The 18,604-nt window shown below is 40.2% G+C and overlaps 1 protein-coding gene across 4 annotated transcripts; it reads right to left on the bottom strand.

Moving 5' to 3' along the window:
- TLR4 (toll like receptor 4) lies at positions 8,053–18,084 on the bottom strand. 4 transcript variants are annotated; one of them, NR_120680.1, is made up of 3 exons: positions 17,744–18,084; positions 13,707–13,873; positions 8,053–9,332 (listed from the first exon to the last, which is right to left on the bottom strand). NR_120680.1 is itself a non-coding variant. In NM_001113039.2 (3 exons), the coding sequence occupies exons 1-3, from the start codon at positions 17,834–17,836 to the stop codon at positions 8,859–8,861; spliced, it is 2,526 nt and encodes an 841-aa protein (NP_001106510.2). In that variant the 5' UTR covers positions 17,837–18,084; the 3' UTR covers positions 8,053–8,858. The 4 variants fall into 4 exon arrangements, 3 of the variants coding, with proteins under 3 accessions (NP_001106510.2, NP_001280246.1, NP_001280245.1); NM_001113039.2 differs by having other exon boundaries at positions 8,053–11,124; NM_001293317.1 differs by having other exon boundaries at positions 8,053–9,336.

Raw genomic sequence — 18,604 nt, 5'->3', positions numbered from 1 at the left:
TTAAAAATAAGGATCACATATTTCATTCTGTTGAATTTGCCTTGGCTGTGATGAATCTTAGCAATAAATCTCAAGGACAAAACCAGTCATCTCCTAAATCTGGGATATTATCCTCTGTTTTCTTTTTTCTTATTTTGTCGTTTTAGGGCCATACCCATAGCATATGAAAGTTCCCAGGGTAGGGGTCTAATTGGAGCTGCAGCTGCCAGCCTACACCACAGCCATAGCATGCAGGGTATGAGCTGTGTCTGCAACCTACACCACAGCTCATGGCAATGCCAGGGATCAAACCTGCATCCTCATGGATACTAGTCAGGTTCGTTACTGATGAGCCACAACAGGAACTCTCTTATCTCCATTTTCTATTGTAATTGTAATTCTCAGGTCTATCTGTGCGTTAAAATCACTTGGGGAATATACAGATTCCTTAGGCTCAGCTTCTCGTATTAAATTGGAATTTCCAGCAATAAGGATGATAAACAAACTAGAAAAAGAGGTAGAAATATATAATTAAAGACCTCACATTATTCTTTTTTTTTTTTTTTTTTTTGCTTTTTTGTTTGTTTGTTTTTAGGGCCACACCTGCTGCCTAAGGAAGTTCCTAGGCTAGGGGTCGAATTGGAGCCACGGCTGCCAGCCTACACCACAGCAATAGCAACTCAGGATCTGAGCCACGTTCTGCTATCTCCATCACAGCTCACAGCAATGCCGGATCCTTAACCCAATGAGCAAGGCCGGGGACCAAACCCATGTTCTCATGGATCCTAGTCAGGTTTGTTAATGGCTGAGCCACGAAGTGAACCCCTCAGGTGATTTTTAAGCCAAGCACTTTTTGAAAACTCATAGTTGATGAGCTTTATCATCTTGATATATTATTTCCACTTTTAACAGTTCTTTTGAAATCATCTCAGTTGTAAGTTGCTTGAAGTGCTTGCTGAAAACAGACCGAGTACAAATTAAGGGAGAGGAGGGAGCGAGTAAGAGACAAAGAGACACAAGAAAACATGACATGTTAGATTAAGTAGCTTAATCTATGTTGCCTTTTTTTTTTTTTTTTTTTTTTTTTTTTTTTTTGCTGTGCCTATGGCATGGCATATATAAGCTCCCAGGCCAGGAACCGAACCTGCACCACAGCATAACAATGCCGGATCCTTAACCTGCTTAGATTAAGAAACTCTTGACTAATATAACTTTAGTATCTTGCAACAGAGAATGCTTGTCTAACCTTTGGAAAGTGACTTCCATTACCCATCTGAGAAATAAAGTCAAAACCAATTTGTCTGGGGACTTTTTTTTTTTTTTTTTTTTGCTTTTTTTAGGGCTGTACCCTTGGCATATGGAGGTTCCCAGGCTAGGGGTCTAATCAGAGCTACATTTGCCAGCCTACACCATAGCCACAGCAACACTGGGTCCTTAATCTACTGAGCAAGGCCAGGGATCGAACTCAAAACCTCATGGTTCCTAGTCGATTTGTTTTCCCAGTGCCACGACAGGAACTCCTGTCTAGGGACTTTGTAAGAAGTTCAGAGCCTCTGAAGCTTTTTCATAGAATTCTCCTTAAAAAAAAATTCCTGTTTCCATAGAACTTCTCCCAGGGAATTCCTTAAATAGGAAGAGTATTCATTATTTTTTAATGGAGGAGAGAAGACCAAGAAGAGTCTAAAGAGGAATAAACATAAGACTGAATCCAAGGAAAAAAAAGGGCCAGGCAACTACATCCCACAGCCAGGCCCTGGGAAGATGGAGGCACAAGGTTCTGGGAAGCAGTGGATAAAAACCAGGCTGGGTTATCTTAGGTCAGTCCTATCTTGCACGGCTCATGGGAGATGGGGTGTTGTTAGTGTGAAACAAGAGCTCAAATTGGCGACTGACTGGTTTTGATTTAATTACATAGTGAGATAGTTTCTTAAGAGCATACAACGCCATCCTTTCTCCTAAACGTGGGTTTAATTTCCAACAAAACACTTCTCACATAAACAACACGTCTTTTCTAAACCCTTATTGCCATTCCCAGAACTGCTTGCAGCCTTTCAGAAACCCATTATTTTATAATTATAATCAAGACTATTAGGACAGGACGATTTGTGCCAAAAAGCACATTTACACCCAGAATTGTCACTTAGCACTGTCACAGGGAGGTATCATCTCTATTTCTGTAGAAATCAAGGGGAGTAGCTGACACTGCCTTATAAAATTTCAATTTCTAGATGGCATGGGAGGTACTGACCTTGTCTAAATTATTCTCCGGTCAGTCCTCTGCCTACTCCTGGTAGAAGAGCTGTTACTTGGTGGAAAGAATGCAGCCCTGGTAATCAGGCCAACTTGGGTTCACATCCTAATTTTCCTCCTTCCAACTGGACAAATCACCTTTGGACCTCAGTTTCTTCATGCAAAAAAATGGTAAAGCTACTAACACTTCCCCATTTTAATTTTACAATTAAATGTGTTAATACACAAATTAGAACAGACCCAAGCATGTGCCAAAAGTTTAGAAAATATTAGTTGTTGTTGTGATTAATACATAGAAGCTGTGTGACAGTGGATAAGTTACTCATCCTTTTCTGGTCATCCACTTCCTCTTTGCTAAAAGGAAGAGATTGGTACCTAAGCCACAGGGTAGTGGCGTCAATCAGATAAGCACACAGTATGCTCAATGTATTTGGTTACATTTGATCAGCCACTTATTCCACAGGTTTCTCTATGAGTTGAAAAGTTCTTTGAGTCCCATAAGGGAACCCAAGGTGTGTGATATTATTCTAGCCATCTGGAAAGTCCTTAGCTTTTGGAATTTCCCCCATAATTTCTGTGTTCAGTTACAGGTCTTTGATTTCCTTCAGGAAGTCAGAATGACGAGAAAAAATGATATAGCAACTTAAGCATGTGGTTTCCAGGAAAGGCATCATCTAGTGGGACTGATTTGACCATTGTTAAAAATCTTTTGTCGCACATAACTTTTATTTACTTTTCCCCAGACTCTTATGTTTGTAATAGTAATAATAGTTAGTAACACTAGTCATAATTCTCTTTGGTCAATACCAATAAAAATTGCGATAGTGAGTGGAATTCTCTTGTGGTACAGCAGATTAAGGATCTGGTGTTGTCACTACAGCAGCCTGGGTCACTGCTGTGATGCAGGCTCAGTCCTTGGCCTGGGGATTTCCACATGCCATGAGTATGGCAAAAAAATCTATGATAGTGAGATAGGAAATTTTATGCATTTTTGTGAGAAGAGGGCAGTGTTTAAGAGTCCTGGCTATGGAGTGAAGTGGACTTACATCTTAACCTCAGAGCTGCCATTCATTAACAGATGACTTTGGACACATTAGAGAATGATTCCAAGCATCAGTCTACTCATCTGTAAATTGGAAATAATTAACATCTTCCTAATTCATTGATGTGACAAAGCAAATGAGATAGCACATATAAGGCCCTTGCACAAAATAATTGCTTAATTAAAGTTAACTATCCTCATTATTATCAGCATTGTCATTACAGCCCAATGAGGTCTCCCAAGAAGGTAGTATTACCCCAGTTTTATGTATTGAAATCTGAGCCTCAAGGCACTTGAATAACTTGCCCATATTCACCCAAGTAAATGAAGATCCTGGACCAGATCTTAGTTTCTGCCTTCCCAGGCAGCATCAGGATTATGCTCCATTATAAATGAACAGGGTCTGGGGTTTGTTTCATTTTTTTTTTTTTTATGCTTTTTTCAGGGCCATACCTGCAGCATATAAAGGTTCCCAGGCTAGGGGTCAAATCATAGCTGTAGCCGTTAGCTTATGCCATGGCCACAGCAATGTAGGATCCGAGCCGTATCTGCAACCTACAACACAGCTCACGGCAACCCTGGATCCTTAACCCACTGAGCAAGGCCAGGAATTGAACCTGCATCCTCATGGATGCTTGTCAGATTCATTAACCGCTGAGCCATGACAGGAACTCTGAACAGGGTCTGGTTTTTTCCCCTTTTGAAATCCTAGCATCTCTTAATTCAGTGCATCTTTCAGAGCTAGGACCCTGCTGTCTCTTTCCATCTCTCTCCCAAAGAGTTAAATCCCTGTGTTTGACTCTAGGTGTGAGACCCCCTGCCTTAGAGAAGTTCAGGCTTCCAAGTGTCTGTGTTAACTTCTAACAGCCTTGGGATTGCTTTCACTCTTAAGGCAGCCCCTCCAAGAAGGTAATTTTAGAGCTGTGCTCTGTCTCCCTTCCACTCTCTATTTTATTTTCATAGAAGCCCTATCACATAGAAGAGGCTGACCCTTCCTATTCAAGAAAAAAAACTTGAAATTAGAGAGATTAAGAAATATGTCCAAAATTATATCATGAAGGTGTGGTGGGACCAGAATTCAAACTCAAGTCTGCTATTTGCATCTGCCAGACTTAGTAGCCACACAAGGGAAGTCCATGTAGGATTTTTTTAAAACCTGAACCCCCTGCATTTAGCAACAATGGCTAAAATATTCTAGCAGAAGAAAATTAAAGCCAAAATGTCTAGCCACTTTTGATTTTCAAAGCATCTATATTCTTCTTCAATTAACAAAGTAGATTGCCAGAATTCTAGGTACTGGGCTGAAATTCTAAGAGCAGACTCAATTATTTGTGCCCTCTTATTGGACAAGCAAAAAGAAGTTAGAATAATGGTACCAGTGGGAAAGTCAGTTCAAGGGGCATGCTTTGTTGCTCCTCCTTCAGACAATCCAACTTAAACTCTATATCAAGATGCATTGCTAAAGTTGATGTACTGAGACTATATTAGCTAAACCACCTTATTGTGTTGATTTCCAATGATACACCCTGCCATTTAATGAAGGCATCGAAGGAACAGCCTTATTGAAAACCATGTGGTAGGTAATTGTTATACATAAGTAGCAAAGCAGCTGAGCCAGTCTGGAAAGCCACCTGAATGGACCTACTTGCTGGAAGTCCTAGGAGCCTTGTGGAAAATACTTTACTCCACTGAGAATGAGAGTTGAAGAGGGAGAGGCTTAGTCCATCATTGTCAGAAGAAAAGGTTGATTTTGAGTACTGCCCAATACACATCCTTTGGGTTAACCTTCAAATCTAAATTCTGGTATTGTGCCCTGACCAACCAGTGGAACCATAGGAGGACTAATTGTAATTAGGGAGTTTCTTTCTGTCTTGGCCCCCACCCATAGAACTCCAAACTCCTGAAAATCAAAGCCAGGTTCCTGGAAAGTCTTACATGAACTCACAAAAGTCCTGACAAGAATGACTGAAAGGTCTGTTAAAAGAGAATGTTTAAATACAAACTCTGCCCTTTTCTATCTGTGGGATTTGGGATAGGGTATTTACCATCTCAGAGCCTTCATTTTCTAATGGATAATAATGCCGATATTACTAGTGCCCATCTCTTAGGCATGGTTTAGGAATTAAAATTAGATATCATACATATGGAGTTCCTGTGTGGCTCAGGGGGTTAAGGATCTGGCATTGTCACTGCTGCTGCTTGGGTCACTGCTGTGGTGTGGGTTGGGTTTGCCTGGCCCAGGAATTTCCACATGCCGTGTGCGCAGCCAAAGGAGAGAAGAAAAAAAAGGTATCATACATAAAGCTGTAGAATAGGACCTAAAAATAGCCATTAAGAATAATTATTATTAGAGAAGGCTTCTTCTCACATTCTGCCAAGGTTTTTGGAATCCTTGGAGTTAAGGAACCAAGTGAAGGAAGTGGTTGAGGACATCCATGCTGACAACAGGAACGGAGAACAGACATGGAAATCTGGAGCCCCAGGAACTGCATGGGTGACAGTGAACTGTGTTCTGGGACTTGAAGGTCTTGACTGGGAAAAATAGAGGACAATATCCCCTCCAGAGATGATTCTTCACTCATTCATCCATTCTTCAAATAAGCAGGTGTCGTATTCTGCAGTGTGCCAGCTGTTGAACTCAAGGCTAGGGAAGCAAAGGGTAAACAGACTTTCGGCCTTCCCAGGTCTCCCACTCATTCTTGTGAGAACTCCAGTGAGTTCATGGAAGACCCTATCAGAGCCTGCTGGTTGATTTCTAGAAAGGTTAGAGTGGCCATAAAGGGCCTAGTGTTCTGACAATCCTGTGGGCAGAGGCTGAGTCAGAAAGAAACTGCCCAATTACCCTTACAGTCCTCCTGCGGTCTCACAAGTGGGAAAAACAACAATTGCTAAAAAGGTGTTACTGAGAAGAGCCCTCAATGTTTCTCATAAAGTCCCAGAGGATTAGTCCCCTATAAAAAGAATGTTTCTTGTATTGAATGTGTATTACTTTTAATACTTACAAGAGTTTTGCAAAATAATTACTGCCCTCCTTTTATATTTGAGTTAACTAGACTCTCAGAGAAGTGAATCCAAGGTCCACGTGGTGAGTGGTGAGTGAGAGTTTTGAGCTTTCTCCAAAAGCCACACTAACCAAACATCAGGAGCTCTCTCTGGAGTTAGGACTGGATAACACTATGTTAAAGCTTATTAGTGCCTTTTTTTCCCCTCTTTTTGTTCTTTGTCCCCATTTTCCAGTTCTCATTAACTAAACTTGTCCATGCTTAGTTTGTTTAAATCTCCCTCTTGTCCTTTAGGAAAAGAAATGTGTTATAAATAAAACCCTCAGTATATATAATGTCTGTATGCATATGCATTTGCCTAATGTTTCATGGTTTCAGTGAAAAACCCTTGACTACTCTCAGCCATACGAAGTTTAGGAGTTTCACTTCCCGTTTTGTGAACGTGAAGCATGAAGCGACAGGGGTACAGTGGAAAGTGAGCTGCCCAGTGTAGGCTGGAAGCCAGTTTCAGGCCCTGCCACTTTACTCTGTGGCCTAATAAATTACTTCCTTGAACTTAAGGTTTTATGTTAGTCAAATACAAAAGTAATTATTAATCTGCTACCTTACTTGGAGCATAAGAGATTCAAATGTGGTCATAACTCAGTGTATATGTTCCAAGTTGTAGGGTATTATACAAATTTAAGGCAATCTGATCACAATTAATTTTTCTTTTCTATCCAACCCTTTATCTTTCTATAATCTGGACAATTAAAATTGCAAAGAGCCTGTTCTAGGCCTAACTTTCCTCTTTCTCCCATTTATGTTTCTGTCATATCATTTCCTTCCTTTTTTGTCTATCTCACCTTCAATTTTCAGAATTATCACTAGGAGAGGAGACTAATGGGAAGAAGTAGTAGGAAATATTCCAGCTGTATTTTGATTTTCCTCCTTAGAGTCTTGGATATTCACTCAAACTAACACACAAATGCAGAATGCATACTTAAACAGGAACACAAATACTCACATCTAGCCTGAACACACACACACAGAACATATGCCTTCAAGCATATTCAGAATCTAATGCAGGCATTTGTATATAAACAAACACATACAAACATAAGAGTGAGGACCTTTCTCAAACACTGGGCATCTACATCAAATGCTCATAATTTCCATTACACTATAAACACACCTTCTTCTGTGCAGATAGGATCACACAAACACAACAGGACACAGAGAGGCATGCACACAAATACATGCACATTCAATAGTGCGTAAGGCCTATAAGCACATTCAGGCATGTTCAACAACTCCAGCCATGCTCCAAAAAATACACTCTGGAATACTCAAGTCACAAACACACTCCTGAGGGTGACCATATATCCAGTTTTTGACAACTGTATTTTCCAAATGTCCTCATTGCCCTTTATTTGACTGTGCCATTCTAAGGAAGCTGGGTGAATCCACTTTTCTAAAAATTCCCCTTAACCTGACCCACAGTAACCCCAGGGACATTTTTTTCTGTGATAACATTTAATCTTTCCTAAATATGGTCCTGGAGTGACACCCAGCAGGAAGGAGTGATGTGTGCCCCCCACCTTGAATCATTTCACAATCCCCTGAAGGATGCAGTGGTCCATCAAACAATATTCATTTGCTGCTGTTCTCAATATGTGGTCAATCCGACGACATCAGCTCATGTGTTTCTGGGGTCATCAGGAAGAGATGACCTCCTAAGGTCATCCCACCTCTTGCACTGCCTCTCTCACCCAAATTGCTTATTATGAGACCGGGAAGTTGGACTTGTCTCCCTTTATTCCAAGAAGTGCCACTTTCAACCAAATTATTTTAATGCTACCTTCATGACAGTCATAACTTAGTAGGTAATAACTTGAGAATGACATCAAGTGACAAAGTGACAGTGTATTTTACATATTTTCTCAAAAGATAGTGGTTAATTATGGAAATTTCCAGCATGTTTCTAATAGCCTTATGATACAGGTTTATAGAGGAGACATGAAAAATGAGAACTGGATTTATAAAAACAAAAGAATATATTAGTTAATAAATAGAACATCTAATGGAGTACCAGGGATGTTTTTGAACTGACTTAAAAGTGGAGGAGGGGTAGCTGAATCAGGAGCCTTCTGATTTAAACTGTGTTCAGTAGGAAAGGGAAAAATGAACCCAGACCCTGGTCAGTTGAAACTACCCAAACCAATTTGTTTTAACATAGTTAAAACATGTACCATGATGCAGTTTCCACTAAAAAGACTCCAGAGAAGAACTCTGTCCTTTTCTCAGCTGACTGAGACTCAGGATCTTAGTTCTAATACAATTTGATGCGCTAAGAGTTGAATTGGCTTTCCCTGTCCTGGACGCCTTAGCTGATTTGGTCGAAACATCCACCTGGAAGTTCTGTATTTTAGAACAGTGTTTAGTCCCTCTAAATTGTAAACTCCATGAGACTGGCAGTCCTGTGTATCTCGGGCATCACTGAATCACCAGCCCTTGGCACAGTGCTTGGCATGTTGCAGGATTTAGTACTTGTTAACAAGCACGGGATCCAGCTGACCAAGGGACACGTTGGGAGTTTTCCCTCCTTAAGTGAAGGCTGTTGTATCATGCTGGTTGCTTTCTGAATCCTCTGTTCCTTCTGGACTCCATGGTTTACCATCCAGCAAGGCTTTCTTGAGTCGTCTCCAGAAGATGTGCCGCCCCAGGACGCTGTCCTCCCACTCCAGGTAGGTATTCCTGCTGAGAAGGCGATACAGCTCCACCTGCTGCCGCAGCAGGGACTTCTCCAACTTCTGCAGGACGATGAAGATGATGCCGGCATGACTCCTCAGAAACTGCCAGGTCTGGGCAATCTCATACTCAAAGATACACCATCGGCTCTGTATGAAGTGCTGGGACACCACGACAATAACCTTCCGACTTTTGTGGAAACCTTCCTGGATGATGTTAGCAGCGATGGCCACACCGGGAATGAAGTCTCTGTAGTGAAGGCAGAGATGAAAAGGGGGCACCCCCTCCTCCAAGTTCTTTACCAGTTCATTCCTCACCCAGTCTTCGTCCTGGCTGGAGTAGATAACAAAGGCGTCATAGGTGCTTTCACCTCTGCCATATTTTTTGCAGCCCACAAAAAGCAACAAGTGGAAATAGAACTTATAGACCAGGATTCCTGCCACAGATACCAGGAGGAAGGTGAGAACTGACGCACTAATGACGGCCTCGCTTATCTGACAGGTGGCGTTCCTGAAACTCAGCACAGGCAGGTCCTGCATTTCTAAAGGTTGTGTACACACCATTTGCTCAGCTCCCACAAGGAGCTGCTTCTGGTCCTTGACCCACTGCAAGAAAGTCTGGTGTTCACACGCACAAGAAAAGTCATTCTTAGTGAGATTTAAAAAAGCTAGGCTCCTTGGCAGATGCTGTAGTTCTTGTTCCTTGGAGGCCACGATAAGATTGTAACTGCAATCCAGAATCCTGAGGGAGTGGAGTGGTTTATAAGGAAGTGTATCCAAGAACAAGAGTCTGTTGTGACTCATATTTAGCACCTGAAGCCTAGGGAGGGAATGAAATGCCCTCTGGGATACCTGTTCCAGTTGACACTTAGAGAGGTCCAGGAGGATTAAGTTAGTCAGATCTGTGAAGACATCAGGAAGCAAGTTGTTCTGAAAAGAATTGCCAGCCATTTTCAAGGTTTGGAGGCTGACCAAGCCAGCAAAAATGCCACGGAAGACAACGTGGATGTTAGTATAAGAAATATCAAGGTAATGGAGGTTTCTGAGTGATAGGAATATGGAAAAGTCATTAGCCTGTTTCAAACTGGAATGCTGGAAATCCAGGTATTCTAGTTGCTCTAAGCCCATGAAGTTTGACTTCATGGTAATGATTTCATTGAAGCTCAGATCTAAATGCTTCAGTTTGGTTGTCCCAAATTCATTGTGAGAACAGCAACCTTTAAAGCTCAAGTGATTTCCACTGAGATCTAGAAACTGAAGGTTTGGCAGGTTAATTTCAGTAAAAGTGTGCATATGTTTATTGTCTTTGAAAACAAACTTTTTGAGAGAGTTGAACTTCAATGCAGGAAATTGTTGAAGTTTACAGTTAACCACTTCTAAGTGTTGCCACCTGAAATCATTAGGAAGGGCTTCTAGACCACGCAAATTCAGACTCAACAGAGAAATCACAGAGGCATTTGCCAAACAATTAAATAAGTCAGAAACATCATCTGGGAATTCACCAAAGTGTGCTATCCGGAACTGTTCAAGGGTCAAATTGCACAGTTCCTCCAGGACAGATTTGTCAAAACTTTCCAAGTTCCTTTCATTTTTAAATTCTCCCAAAACCAACTGATTGATTTTTGAACCAGCCAGACCTTGAATACAAGTTTTCATTACATCCGAACTATTAAAATTACTTCGCAAAGTCAATCCATTGAGCCTAATTTTGTTAAAGGCACCTGGTTCAATAAAGTTTAAAGGGTTCAGGGACAAGTCTAAAGAGAGATTGAGTAGGGGCACTTGATGTAGAACCTGCAAGTGTTCATGATAAATATTTTCGATTTTGTTCTTAGAAAGATCCAAATGCTCCAGGTTGGGCAGGTTAGAAAAATATTCAGGTAACTTGAAAGAATGGATATGATTGTGAGCCACATTAAGCTCCTTCAAGGTTTTAAGATGTCCAATGGGGAAGTCCTCTAGAGACGCTAGGTTTGTCTCAACGGCAACCAGCTTCTGTAAACTTGGTAGTCCAGAAAAGGCTCCCAGGGCTAAACTCTGGATAGGATTTCCCGTCAGTATCAAGGTGGAAAGGTAATTTAGGCCCTGATATGCATCATCGTCAATTGTCTGAATTTCACATCTATAGGGAAGAAAGGTACAGATTATATAATGTTTCTGTTGAATAAAAAATTAGAATGAAATATTAACCCAGTCATCTAAGTCTTCACACAGACGTGGCATGCCATATGATGGTGCATAGGCAAACATATCAAGTGAGGCAGATAAAGCAATGAAGAGGCCCACAAATTTGGTACAATTATACTGGCCACCATCACTATCTTTTTGTCACACTAGGTGCACCACACTAAACAGAGGCAGCTCATCCATCAGAGGGAAATCAGTTAAAGATCAATACTGGGGACCCATGAAGACAGAGCTGTGGATCAACTTTCGACATTTCCTGTCATGTAAAATTGTGATTATATATGCAGTTGGTGCATATGACACAGATAGTTGGTTGTTAGCCATGATAAATAACTGGTAAATTTCAATTTTAAATATATAAAAGATTACATCAAAATAACAGATATCTTTAACGTTCATGAAAAGATTTCTATACAAGGGGGCTTTTAGAGAAGCAGAGTATTAAAGACAAAGAGAACATTTTACTTGGAAGCAGCAGATACGGACATGAATTTCTGGTCTGCCGTTATCAAGACATGTGAACATATATGAACCTCTTAAACTCACCTTCTTTCTCCTCTACAGAAAGAAAAAAATATGTATCAATAGATTTCCATAGGAAAAAAAAAGGCTGACTGGTCTATCACAAAGCATCTTTAAAAGACAAGCAGAGGTACTGTACTTAAGCAGTGTGAAGCAGTATGAAAAGGCAGAGTTTAGGGAATTGGGTGGACTGGAAGTTTGGGGTTAACAGATACAAACTATTACATTTAGAATGGATAGACAACTATATCCTACTGTATAGCAAGGAATTATATCCAGTTTCCTGAGATAGACCATGAGGTAAAATAATGTTTTTTAAAAAGAGTAACTGAGTCACTCTCCTGTAGAACAGAAATTGGTACAACATTTTAAATCAAACATTAAAAATGAAGAAAAAGAAAAGGCAGAGTTTATCTTTTGCACTATTAATTGTCCTTGCCCTAATCCAGAATCTCCTCCTGGCTAACCAGGAAGGGAAGCTGGCCATTCTCTAAGCACATATTTAAAGACTCTGAGAGTCATTCCTTGGGTATGTGGTGGGTCGAAGATGATTTATAATAGACAGCGTTTGATAAGAAACCACTTCTTAATCTTTTTTTTAAAAAAAGAGGGTTGGTTTGTCTACTTCAATTCCATAGAGTTCTTGTACAAAATTCAGTATAGTTCTTGACAGAATTCTTACTCAGAAAACTGAGATTTTTATAAACTAATGGAATGCTCTAATAGTATTTTATACTTATAAAGTCTACTTTGTGAGGTTGTTAAAATACATGGCATGTTAATCTTCAGTATCACAATTAACCATATGGGATAAAGATCATCATTTCTGTTTCACAGATGTGAAAACTGAGACTTAGGGAGTTGAAGCGACACTCCTCAGGCCATATGTCAATAACTGTTGGAGGAGGACCTGGCTCAAGTCTTCTGGCCTCCGTATGGCTCCATGCCACTGCCTTTAAAATGCTCCATTTCCCCCTTCATTACAGTCTATCAATGTCCATGTTAGAGCATAAAACGTCAGATGCTTACCCTTCTACAGGAACACCTACCATCCTCTTCACCTTTATTAAGAGTTTCTATAGTAAAATGTCATATATACAGTATTTCTTCATGTTTTACAAACTCTTTAAAGATTATAGTCCATTATCTAGTACATTTCTAAATAAGGTCCCTGATGATGAAAATCATTTTAGGATTCAATTCCCCCAAAAATTATGACAATAACTCCACCTATGCTAATGAATGATATACTTCCCTGAATTAGAAAATAATCTGAGTCACTGTTCTTTCTCACCACAGATGTTTTCCTTTGATCTTGTAATCTTTCTCTTTAGGTTACTTGTTTCTTCTTAAGTCCTGGTCCTCTACCTCACTTTCAATATTCCAGACATTATTGGCATCCCGCTCAGTTTGTGAAATCTGTCTTGATTACTCGCTGCATAGAAGGTCTCTTTTCTAAATAACATGATGTGTCACCTCTAGTTTGCTAATAACTTATCACCTATCCTTATCTCAGGTTAAAAATACGGAATCAGAATCAGGTAACATCTTTGAATGTCTATTCTGTGCCCAGCACCCTGCTCAGGATTTTAACATATTAGTTCTTTCAAGTGGATAGGCCCTCCTTTATAGCTAGGGTTGTATGTTATATATCAGCAGACTCTTGTTTCCCAGCAGAGTTAACAACATATAGAAAGTAGTCAATTAATATCTGCTGATGAAAGAGTTGGAGTCAATTTACTTCCCTGACTTAAAATCAAAGATAGAGTTGTCCTGAGAAACTGACTTATCCAACTGCTCATTTCTGAGATAAGAAAGCTGAGACCTGGAGAAGGAGGTGGCTTACCCAAAGTTTTATAGCAAATAAGACATCTGTTGAATGAATGAATAAGTGAATGAAGATGAGACTCTACTAATCAAGCTTTCTTACTTAAGAATTAAATGAAAGAACAATGAACATTTTGCTCTGGATAGTGGTAAAAGCTCATGCATTACCTGGATAAATCCAGCACCTGCAGTTCTGGAAAGCTGGAGAAGCTATTGCTGTCTAAATGACTCAGGTAGTTAAAGCTCAGGTCCAGTATCTTGACTGATGTGGGGATGTTGTCAGGGATTTTGTAGAAATTCAGCTCCATGCATTGGTAACTAATGTTAGGAACCACCTGAAATAATCAGACATTAGATGCAGTGTCTTCCTGCATGCACCCTAACAGACTTCCCTGCATCTCCCCTCTCTTAGACCAGAGCCTAGGAGGCCACTGGTATAGGCACAGGGGCCAGTCAACCTTCTTTCATCCATCCATCCTTCCATCCAATCTTCTGTTCATCTATCCACCCATCCATTCCTGTATCCACTCACTTCATTCTTATAAAATATCTTTTTCTGGATTAGGAAGGGAAAAGGGAAAACTACTCTGTACCCAGTGTTTAACCTCTACTACCACAATGGCACCATTTATCGTGAAGCAGTCAAGGCAAGTAGTGAAGAGCTGAGGCTCTAGAGTCCAAAAGCTCTGGGTTTCACCCTAGCTCTTCCCTGTGATTTGAGGCAAGGAAGGCCATTGTTTTTCTGAATATAGCCTTCATTGTATAGAAGCTTAGGGAAGCGGCCAGTCAGATATCCAGATCTCTCTTAGCCATACCCCAGTTTTTGGCATTGTATTCTTTCCCTTGGATCGCTGACCTTTGAGCAGACGAGATAGAAATGGGGACATATCTTTGAGGTGCATGGACTCCAATGGTAGAACCTAGTAAATAAGATCAAGTGCTTGATGCTGCCTTGGTTCCTCTGCTGGTTTCGATCATATTTTCTCAAATTCTTTGTTAAGTCTTGTTCTCTAACCTCCAGTTTAATTTCCTAAGTCTCTGATTTCTTCAACAAATTTCCTTGCTTAAGCCAGTTAATTTTGGTTTTCAGTTTAAAACCAACAGAATCTGTTAAAAGGATTAATGGGATAAGGTATTTAAAGGTATGAAATCCTATTACAGTGTAAATGATCAATACATGTTAACATATATTATTATTGGCTATTATTAATTCCCCACTATATACCGGCTTGTTTCTTATATGTAACATACCTTAATTTAATCTTCAAATAAACCTTTTAAAGAAGAATTTAGAAAGATGAAGTAATGTGTGTTAAGTTTTACAGGCCATAGTGCAGTTCTTTGCTTTATTCACTTGTCTCCTAAAATATTATTCCCCATAGGGTCCTCACAGACCATACTGTCTAATACGTGATAGTTCAGGCATTCTTCCCTTGCCTTCTTTTATCCTCCCTCACAGGACGAATCACTATGTAATATTATGAACATATGTTCCATATATACTATTCATTTTCCTCACTAGACTGCAAGCTTTGAAAGTCTAGCTCTCTGCTATGTCTGCAGCAGTCAGAAGGTGCCTGGGAAATAGTTAATGATCTATAAATATTTGTTGAATAAATGAATGGATAACTGCTTAAATAGATGTTTATTCAAAACCCAGTTGAAGGCATTTTCTGCTAAGTGCTATAGACAACACAAAGACCAATGGGATATGGCTCTAGACTTCAATGAGCTCACAACTGAGAGAGTTAAAAGAAAAGCACAAGTTAGACTCCTGAAAAGGGGATGAAACCAGACTTAGAACATTTTCTCCTTAGTTCATTAAAAAGTGGAGATCAATACTGGATCCAGAGATTATAGACTGTAGAAGGCTTCCAAGAAAGAGAAAATTTCAAGGTGGGTCTGGAAGGATGAGATTTGGATACATGGAAAGGAAGGAGAGGAAGGAAGAGGGCACAGCAAGTACAGAGGGGTGAAAAACTAGCTCAGATTAACGTTGTGTGGCAGGAGTGGCAAAACCTCAACCAGAGGGGAGGGCCAGATAGGAGGCCTCGTACTTTGTTCTGTGGCAATGCTTTCAATCACATTTAAATGAGCAACTATAATGTGAGATGCACTGGGATAGAGTCATAACTAAAACCAGAAATTATCTTGACCTCTTATAGATTCCATTTCAAGGAAAATACAAGCAATAGACAAATAAAATATATATTTATATATATATATAAAACATAGGTAATACATGTTTTATATATATATAAAATATAAATATACACCTATATGTGTATGTGCTACAAAAATGTGCTATCAAAATAAAGCAGCATAGGAAACTAGTGGCAAATATGGGGGGTGAGGTGCTCTATGTGAAGCAATCAAGGAAGACTTATTGAAGGAGGTGACATATAAGCAGAAATCTGGATGAAATGAGGGATTAAGTCATAAAAATATCTAGGGCTGTACTGTCCAATAGGGACATACTGACCATAATGAGCATAAGAAATATGGATAGTTTAAACTGAGATATATTGCAAATGTAAAATATATACTAAATTTTAAAGACTTAAAACCAAAGAAGGAATGTAAAATATATTATTAATGCTTTAGTATACATTGCATTTTGAAATAATATTTTGAATGTACTGAGTTAAACAAAAATATTATTAAAATTAATTTCACTTTCTTCTTTTTATATTTTCATGTAGCTACTAGAAAATGTAAAACTACATTTTAAATTTAGTTTAAAAAGTTAACTTAGTTGAATAAAAATTTAATTAAATTTAGTTACTTAAATTTATTATTTAAATAATGTCACATGACCCTATGATATTACCACTGAGCACCACAGATCTACGGGGAAGGCATTCTAGCTAGAGGAAATAGCCACGGCAAAGGCCCCATGGCAGGAAAAGGTCCTGATAGCAATGGAGAGTTAGTGCAAGTTTTTAAGGATGGTAATTTGTTAGAACTGAACCTCAGGAAAAACTGCAACAAACAAACAACAAAAATGTACAGGTTAGATTAAATGACAGGGACAATGGGACATGAGACTAGTCCCTGTCCAAGAGTCAAGGCCAAGGGAACTGAGGATCTGCCCCAGAGTGATCCTGGAGGGAAGAGAAGGGTTGGGCAAGCTTTGGAAATGGAGAGTATTGGGAGCATGGGAGAAGGAGGAGCCACATGGTCCCCACTGCCACCCCCCTCCCCCCCTTGGTTTTATCCTGGGGGGAGCATGATTGGAGGATCTATACCTACTAACCTAACAGCAGGAAAGACACAGAGAGGAGGACAGTGAGAAGGGAATTGGGGAAACAGAGGACTTGCAGATAACAGATTTGTCTTTGTTACATATCAAAGTATATTGTTTCTTCCATGTCCCCAGTGCCAGGACTCTGGCAGGTTATGCTTTTCTTGAGTTTCTGACCCTGCCACATCCTAAATCCAGGACATTCTTGTGGCTGTTTGGGTCTGCCATGGGCTTCCAAAGCAATTGTAAAGTCCATGCAGTGGAAGAACAAACAAAATCCATCAGTAATGAGATTATGAACCAACTGATTGATGTTTCACAAAGAAAGCAAGCATTACATTAGCTGATATTTTATAACTTGTCTCTTTTTTCCTTCTTTCTTCATTCCTTTCTCTCTCTCTTTCTCTGTCTCTCCTTTTCTAACTTCTGTCTTTTTATCGTTTGGACAGAACTATGACCAGAAGTTGGAAATCTGCTTAGAAATTTCTATTAAGAGACTAAAAATATCTTCCTGAGATTGAAAGGGGCAAATAAAACAGCTCAAAGCAGAGTATGCAAACCACCAACAGAAAGGAATGACAGGAAGCAGGCTTCTTGCAACTCTGTACTGAAGCCTATAATTCTTTTATGGATGTGAAAACTAGTCTAAGAGAGGTTGGGTAACTTCTTCAAGGTCACACAGCCCAGAATTGGAAAGGCAGTGATTTTAAACAGGTCTATCTGACCTAACGTCCCATTAGCCCTTTAAGTCCTAGGTGGGACAAAACCCCATGGGCTGCCTATTAGTGCGCTCTTACCATGAATTTTTTGGTCCCTTTGGTCTCTTAAGTCTTTAAGGTAATTTGACTTCTGTTTGCTAATGAAACTAACCAGGGCTCACCAAGGGAAGCTCTAGGCAGAGAGCAGTTTTTCAGAAGCAAGGCAAAGCTCAGGGGAAGCTGAGCAGACTCCTACCACATACCTGCACGCAAGGGTCCCAGCTCTCAGATCTCAGGCAGGAGAGAAAGGCCATGGCTGGGATCGTGGCCACAGCCAGGCGGATGCGAGGAATCATCCTGGCATTTTCCGTGAACAGAAGTGACCCGGAGAAAGCATGACCCTCTGTATCTGCTGGTCAGAGCAGCCTCCCAGGCACTGCCGTCTTCTCTCCTCAGCACACTGCCCGGGGGCACTGACTCTATTCAAAGCAGCACTGGGTTAAGGGGTAAGAGGAAGTGAGAATGGCAGCCTTCGCATTCTGGACTTTTGTTTCTCTAATATTTATCTCCTCTGTCACCAGAGGGGAAGTTAGAAGAAGAAGAAGAAAACCTGTAGACCGGAGCTGGAGTAATAGCAAGAGGAAGCTGGCTTTTATCCCAGGAAGTCATCTGACCTCAGTGTTGTTGAGTTTAGGAAAACAGTCAGACTGGTCAAACAGCCTGTGTGACTAACTGCCTGGGACGGTGGCTTTCCACTTTTGTTTTACTAGTGGAAATTTACTGTCTGTGTTAGTTTGCTAGGGTTGCCATAACAAAATACCACAGACTAGGTGGCTTAAACAGCAGACGTTGATTTCCTCACAAAGTTCCAGAGGCTGGAAGTCTGTAGTCAAGGTGTCAGCAGGGTTAACTGCTTCTCTCCTTGGCTTGTAGATGGCTATCTCTTCCTTCTTGTGCCAAAGTTCTTTCCTCTTGTGTGTCTCTGTTCTAATTTCCTCTTCTTATAAGGACTGCAGTCATACTGGATTAGGATCCACCCATATGATGTAGTGACCTCCTTTTACCTTAATTACTGTTGTAAAGACCCACTCTCAAAATACAGTCACAGTCTGCAGTACCAGAAT

The sequence above is a fragment of the Sus scrofa genome, chromosome 1 (assembly GCF_000003025.6).
Source record: "Sus scrofa isolate TJ Tabasco breed Duroc chromosome 1, Sscrofa11.1, whole genome shotgun sequence".
In the NCBI taxonomy this organism is placed as follows: Eukaryota; Metazoa; Chordata; class Mammalia; order Artiodactyla; family Suidae; genus Sus; species Sus scrofa.
Note: the sequence above shows the minus strand (reverse complement) of the source record. Positions and strands in the feature narration are given on the sequence as shown.